We start from the raw sequence: 7,508 nt of genomic DNA on the forward strand, positions 1-7,508 counted from the left end.
TAGGTTCTTAGAAGACAGTGCTGAGAGCGATGTGGTCTGCAGAGGCCCAGCTAGATAGGTTTCAGTGGGCAACAATATTCGCATCTGATATTGAGAATATTGCCTGCTCTCATTTTGAGATGTGAACTCTCCGCTGTTCCTCGTTCATATCATCATGTTTTTCTTGCTGTGATGGCACAGACTCTAATCTTTCTGGATCCATAAACCCAAATGAGCCCTTCCTTCTCTAAGTTGTATTGGTCATGGTGATTTACCACAGCGACAGAGTAACTAAGATGGTGGTCTGCTACATTAAGACTGGCCTTATTTGTATATCACATGGATCACCACAGGACATCAGGCAGGGTTGGCCTTTTGTTCATCATAGGTGTTTGCAAAAAGTGCAGAGATGGATTTGGTGAGATGGTTCAATGGAGCATGCCCAACACCCACAAATCAATAAATAAATATTAAAGTTTTAAAGTGACAGAGTTTCAGATGAGTGTCTATAGTGTGCCAGCTGAAATTCCTTAAGCCTGCAAGAAACTCACTTGCCGTTTCCATGGTTTCTTGTGAGAAGAGTTCTCCCCCAGGCCTCCCTTCTCTCTTGCTTTAAAAATTAAATTATGTTCAATTGTTTGTACACCTGTGGATAATTTGCACATCGCCGAGGAGGCCTGAGGTTTCGAACCCTCCCAGAGATGGAGTTACAGGCAGTTATGAACCCATCAACCTGAATACTGGAAACTGGACTCGGGTCCTTTACAAGAGCCAGTGTGCACTCTGAAGCACAGAGGCATCTCTTCAGATCCATCCTCTCTGTACTAACACTCTCAAGTTGTCTCTACAGATGTCTAGCTTCTTTCTGCCGGGCATAATTAAGACAGTTCGACAGTTGTTGCTAACACTTTGGCATCAGGCTTCGCAGTGACTCATTCCGAGTCAGAGCCAGGGCCCGGTGAGTCTCCCTCTGCTGATGGTTTACTCTGCTTCTTCCTCTCATTAATCTCCTAGGCTTCCTAATGTCTCCTCCAGTACATCTCCTGCTATTACGTGTATGGGCCACTCTTGCTAATGGTCCAGCCTGGTGTGCTGTAATGGGACTGTGCTATTTGAGCAGAACAGCTGTTAGTACTGGTGGAGGAGGAGATGGAGAAGGAAGTAGAGGCAGAGGTGGAAACAGGGAAGGCGACCGGTGAGGAGACAGAGGTGAGGCGGTGGGCAGAGGAAGTGCAGGAGGCACAGGCTGGCTGTGGCACCATGGGAGGAAGTATAGCTCAGAATTCTCCAGGCTAAGGCACAGGCGGGCACATTTGTAGCTGCACGAGACACATTTTAGCAATTTGCAGAAGAAGATTTTTCTCAGGTGCTCTTCTGGGTTTCTTGGAACTTTTATGATTCATTCTGCAAAAAACCCCTAGGGAGATGCCGTTCTTGACTGTAGATTAAGGACATGGCGTTGGTATCTGTCAGTGCCTCAGTGCCAAGTGTATATACACCATATTCTTGGCACTTTTTTACTACACCTTTGATGTTGGAACATTTGAAGCTCCCAGATAGCCTCAGTGGGTTTCTCCTTTAGTGTGTATCAGTTGAAGAAGTGACTGTGTTTTTTTTTTTTGAGCAGGAGGTATGGAAAGGAAGATGTATCTAGCTCATACCATGAGTGAGAAGTCTGTTTTTAATATTTTAGTTTGGGCATGACTGAAGTCTAAAAGTCTGTAACAAAGTCATGGCAGTGACTACTCCCCCCAAATTAAATCCTCAAGAGAGACCTGTCTTGACCTTAGAACTTCAGTAGTGTGTTCCAGTTCGTTCCCAAGAAGGGTTTGTGTAACCAGTGGGGTGGGGAAGAGATACTCCCAAACACTGCGTGAGTGGGGTACATAGTGAAACTCGTTACTTTGTAGACTAACCTAAGAACAAAGTTAACAAGCTGGATGTGGCGCTGCTCGCCTTCAATCCCAGCACTTCAGAAGTAGAGGCACATGGGTCCCCAAGTTTCAGAGCAGTCTGGTGTACATGGTGACTTCCAGACTAGTTGGAATACACAGGCTGTTTCAGCAAACAAACAAAACGAAACGAAACAAAACAAAAACCCAACCAACCAAAAAGAAAATGGCCAAGACACACATTTTACGGATCAAGAGTGATTTTTCTCATGATGGTGTTTTCCTTCTGGTGACATCTTCGTATCTTTGTCACAACTGAGGAAATGCAGTGTGGTGACACGGAAGGGGACTTGGGAATACGTCTCCCCACTTTGTACTTCACAGGAAGGAAACTTCAGATGGTGAGAAGCCAGTGTGGCTGCCGTAAGCCCCCAGGTGCTAAGATGACAGGGGTGAGCCACCATGCTTGCCTGGTGCTGCTTCATCTTCAAGCAGGCTTCCCCTGATTTCCCACACTCTCCCCATCTGTCTCATCCCAGCAAGCATGTAGTGAAGGGCTGCCATGGAAACCAGAGGTGGGTCTCTGTAGCCTTCTCTGTGCTCTGAACTTTGCAGTGTTATAGGGTTTGGACTGGGCAAGCAGAGAGAGGACCCTGGCCTCTCTGTGAGTTCTTAGAGAGCAGTGTTTGTAAGGTCCTAGTTTCCTCTTGCTGTCTTCCTTACTCTCTGTTCCTGAAACCCTATCCTGCAGCCCTCTCCAGAGTAAGATAAGCAGCCTGAGGTGTAACTACAGAGTTAATCCCGTGGAGCTAGAGTGAAGATCATTACCAAATTCTTTGGTCATATTACATAAGCTTTATTTATTGTTTTGTCACACAAGGCTATCTCCCTAAAGCAGGGTTTGAGAAAATAGCATCAAACATAGGAGACAATGAGGTTTATATAGCTAAAAAACAAACAAACAAACAAACAAACCCAAACACCTGCAAGACTAGGGCATTTCCAAGGGTTGAGAGATTTCCAGAGGAATTTTGCTTATGTAAAATTTTGCTTATGTTAGGAAGTTGGCTGAATATTTCAAAATTATTGGCAGGACATCTTATCAGGATGGAGGTTAGGGTATAGCGTGTGAAACATGTCAAATTCCAGAAAATGGGTCAAGACCTGCTCAAATCTAAGTTTTGTAGTAAACAGGAATGAACTTGTTTTGACCTTGTAACAAGATGGCTTTTAATCTTAAGATGGAGTCAGGCAGGTCCCTCAGCAGCTCTTCTACAGTCAAGTGCGTTCCTCTCCTCGTCAGATGTGGGTCTGCCTCCCTCCGAATTCCAAGGCAGCTTTCCATTTTTTTCACCCTTATTGGCGTCTCTCCGGCTTCTGGAGTGTAGCCTAGGTCACAGTGTATGGATCCCCTCCATCTCCCTGGAAACCTATGAGTAAGAAACTGGAGGGAACCAAAGGCATTCTCCTCTGTGGTCGTGAGGTCATATCTGTCTTAGTTATTTGTCTATTACTGTGATGAAACACCGTGACCAAGGCAACTTATAGAAGAAAGAGTTTATTGGGGCTTACAGTTACAGAAGGTAAGTCCCTGACTGTCATGGAAGGGCCCAGACAGGCATGATCCTGGAACAATAGCTGAGAACATACAGCCCTATCTGCAAATAGGAGGTAGGGGGTGGGGTGGGGGCGGGGGAGGGAAGAAGGGAGAGAGCACTAACTGGGAATAGCACGGGCTTTTGAAATCTTAAATCCCACCCCTGGTAACACATCTCCAATAAGGTCACACCTAATTCTTCCCAAACATTTCACCCACCTAGGGACCAAGTATTTAAACATGTGAACCTATGGGGGCATTCTCATCTAAACCACCACACTCCTCTAATAAAGTTCTCCTGAAGGATGATCAACTTCCTCTCTGCAAGCTTGTACCACCCTCTTGTCTTTAAGACAGACTCTCACTAGGTATCCCTGGCCTGGAACTCACAGAGATCCCCCTCGCACTGTCTCCCACTGGCTGGGATTAAAGGTGTGCACCACCATGCCAGGCCTTAGGGACATCTTTTAAAAGTTGTTTAACATGCCTGGGTGTTTGGCTGTGTGTGTGTGTACCAAGTGCACATCGGGTACTTGCAGAAATCAGAAGAGGGCATTGGATCCCTGAAGCTATAGTTACTGATGCTTGTGGGGTTACACGTGGGTGACAGGCCCTCTGCAAGAGCGACAAGCACTCTTAATACCAAGCCATGTCTCCAGTCCCCCATGTATTGTCTTATAAATTGCAACAGCATTTTCCTTGTGTAATATGTGGTGGGCCTTGGAAAGGGTTGGGTTGAACTCACTGAAGCCATCTGTTAACACTTTCCTAAAGGACCTTGAAAGCCAACTAGTGAACAAATGAAGGGGCCACGTGGAGATTGGATACAGTGCCTATGTTAAGGGCACCATCTTTTTCAGTGAATGTCGGACTTCCCAATTACATCTTAAAAGTTCACTCTCTCCTCTTGGTTTTTAGGAGTTTATGGACAACAGCCTGCCAGCCAAGTCATCATCCGCGAGCGGTACCGAGACAATGACAGTGACCTGGCTCTGGGCATGCTCGCCGGGGCAGCCACAGGCATGGCCCTGGGCTCTCTGTTCTGGGTCTTCTAGAGCCTTCAACATTTTCTGTGCATAGCTTCTGTTAGTCCTGTGTGCAGTAATTTGATTTGCAGGGCATTTCTGTTTGTGACAAGTGTCTTTCATAATAATTTAAATAGTTCTTTTGAAGGTGGTAATCTAATAATTGTGACTGACCTGCATGGTACCACAAAGAAAGCCCAAGGTATGCCGTGAGCGAGAGCCTGAGTCCTTCCAGGTACTAGCTTGCACCAAGTCTTTCTTAGGGACTTTTGGATGACTTTATGTAAACACACCCAGTTAAATGGGCATTTTCCGTCCAGTTAGGTGCAGTGTTGAATTGAGGGATGTCTTTCCTTGCTATGCCAATACTAATACTGCTGATGGAGGAAGATGTGTGTAAGTGTGGTGAGGAGAGTCACAGCTTCTTTAACTGTGGATTCTCACTCTAGACCCCTGCTGCGTGTGACCCTAGGAGCTGTGGGCTGGTGGCTCCTGCAAGACTATGGTGTGAGGACCCCGTAACGTACCCCTTGGAGCACTTAGGTACCCCTTGGAGCTCCTAGGTGCCACCAGCAGGATTGACTGCTCAGGATGCAGAGGGCCACCCCCCCCCCTTTAAAAATTATGCTCCAGTAATCTGCCCAGTTTTATTTTTTTGTTATTCTTCTGTTTGCTTTTCCTGGAGATGATTGGCGTTAGTCTGGAGTTAGGAATTGATTCGAGTGCCGGTGGGTGGAGGAGGCATGCTGGGAGCTGCCCCGCGACCTGTTCTCAGTGTTTGTTTTAGGTCTATTGATTGCCAGCTCAGGCTGCAGAGAGCCTATAGAGACTATTTTTCTACTTGTAAAGAAAGTATGGTGAGGGGAATTGAGGAGAGCCTTGTTAGAATGTTCCTGCCTCAGGCCTTCTGGGGCCCACACTGCGCGGTCCTGGAGAGGCTTTTCCTCAGCAGTGGAAGGGAGGCCCCGTGGCTGTCCAGAATCTCAGGTTTTGAGTGAGAAATGGGATTGGGTAGAGCATCTCAGGGATTTGTTCTAATCCCTCATGTTATGGGGATCCAGCCGTGTTCTCAGTCCAGACCCACTCACCACAGAAGAGCTTAAAACATTTCTAGTCCCCAAATGTGTGACACTGAGAAGCTCACAATCTGGCTTTCTAACGAAAATTTGTATTTCTAATATTAGAGAATATATGTTCCACGCATTTAAAATTTCTGTTCTTTCATGTTTTAAAGCTCCCAATTCCAGCTTTGTGACTGGCATGTTTTAGTTTCAAACAGTACCCCCACACAAAGGTGGGATGGCACAGTGAAGGCCCCTGCCCTCTACTTTGCATAGTCTTGTTTCTCCTGGGTGCTCCCAGGAAGCACTCATTCTGACTTTGCTCAGCCCAGTGCATGCGTGCTGCCTTGCCGCCGTGCTGCTGGGTAGCTCTCTCTTGGCCAGATCAAGTCTTCAACAGATCTCCATGTGAGATAGTTGCCAAGTAGATGAGGTGGTGCCCATAGTGCTTTCTCCATATTCCTTGGGGACCTGTTGACACAGCCCTGCCCATTTCCAGCTGATGTTTGTTTCTCTGTCATCTCTGATAGATGGGATATGTGACAACATGGTATGGATGCCGTACAGTGTCGCTTTAATAAGCACGACGCTGATTTTACATCCTGTGCTGTAAGACTGCCATTTGCTCACAGTGTCACCATTGCTAAAGCTCCGTGCTTTACTTACAAAACACTAAAACCAGTGGTTAGTGTTTCACAGTGATTTTAATTTTAGAGTTAGTTACTGGCATTCCTAAAGCCATAGAGTACTGAGTCACGTCCCTGAAGTACTTTTGAAACAGAATTATCTCCTACTGTCCCATGGTGTGCCCTGCCGATCTCCTGGCCCCAATGGGGCTAGCTATACCAGGCAGCCATAGCTGAGCCTGATGATTTCCTGTCACCAGTTTGACTTGATTATATACCCAGAATGGAATACATTCTTGGGCCTCTCAGTTCCTCAGCCCGGATCCTCATAGACGCCACGCTTTCGATGGCTTTCGCGGCGCTTGTACCTCAGTGAGTCCTGAGATTCTTGGGTTGGAGGGAACTACTTGTCCAGTATTGAGGAACATGTCTCCTCCACTGAGACGTAAATAATGATGCAGGGCTGGAAGAGGCTGGCTGCTGACACTGCGTCGTGGCTGATGTCATTGCTCTTAGTTCTTTGAGTTAAGAACCTTTCATATAGAAGGCCTGAGGCTCCCTCAGATCGTCCCTTGCCAAGAAGGCGCAGCTTAGGTCATTAATGCCCACAGTAGCCTTCTGGAGTGTAGCAAGTTCCTGCGTTTGAGACAGAATGGTTCAGATTTATTTTCTACATCTGTTGTTGACCCCATGCAACCTCTCATTTTGCCTTCCAGTCTACGTAGATGAAAGATGAAAGGCAGAGGATGCAGACAGTCTTCTTTGTGATTGCTTCTGTTATTCTGTTGCATCTACTGAGCCTGTTTTCTCCCTGTATTTGCATACAGTATGTTTATAAGTGAACTTGTTAAAATATTAAATGATCACTAACCTTAAACTGTGTCTCATTGTGACTTCTGTTGTATGTTTAAATTATTTTGAGGTGGCTGGAGCAATAGTTAAGTTGCCTGTCACAAAAGCATGAGGATCTGAGATCAGATCCTTGGCACCCATATGGAAGCTAGATGTGGCTACAGATATCTGTAATCATAGAACTTGGAGCTTGGAGAAGGGTCAGCCCCCAGAGTGCTAGTCTTCTAGCCAATCAGAGCTCTGGATCCATCAACAGACTCTTGTCTCTAAAGATAAGGTGGAGGGTGATAGAGGAAGAAACCTGACATAAGCCTCTGGTCTTCAGGCAGGTGCACATGCCCACTCACGTAAATCACCTTGAACTGATCAAAGGGGTGCATGCCTCTGAGCCCTGTGGAGGTGGAAGCATGGGGGTGCATGCCTCTGAGCCCTGTGGAGGTGGAAGCAAGAACATTATAAATTTGAAGCCAGTTTGG

At 46.4% G+C, this 7,508-nt stretch overlaps 1 protein-coding gene across 3 annotated transcripts in view; it reads left to right on the plus strand.

Annotated features, from left to right (window-relative positions):
* The window catches only part of Plekhb2 (pleckstrin homology domain containing B2), a 39,172-nt gene extending 32,115 nt beyond the window's left edge, over positions 1-7,057 (plus strand). For all 3 annotated transcript variants that reach the window (XM_021168376.3, XM_029478084.2, XM_085836300.1), the window contains one exon: positions 4,387-7,057. In XM_021168376.3, coding sequence (XP_021024035.1) covers positions 4,387-4,523 — 137 coding nt within the window. In that variant the 3' untranslated portion in view covers positions 4,524-7,057. The remainder of the gene's footprint in view (positions 1-4,386) is intronic.
* The last annotated feature ends 451 nt before the right edge of the window (positions 7,058-7,508 follow it).

Source organism: Mus caroli, unplaced genomic scaffold (assembly GCF_978045245.1).
Source record: "Mus caroli unplaced genomic scaffold, Mus_caroli_1 scaffold_1, whole genome shotgun sequence".
NCBI lineage: Eukaryota > Metazoa > Chordata > Mammalia > Rodentia > Muridae > Mus > Mus caroli.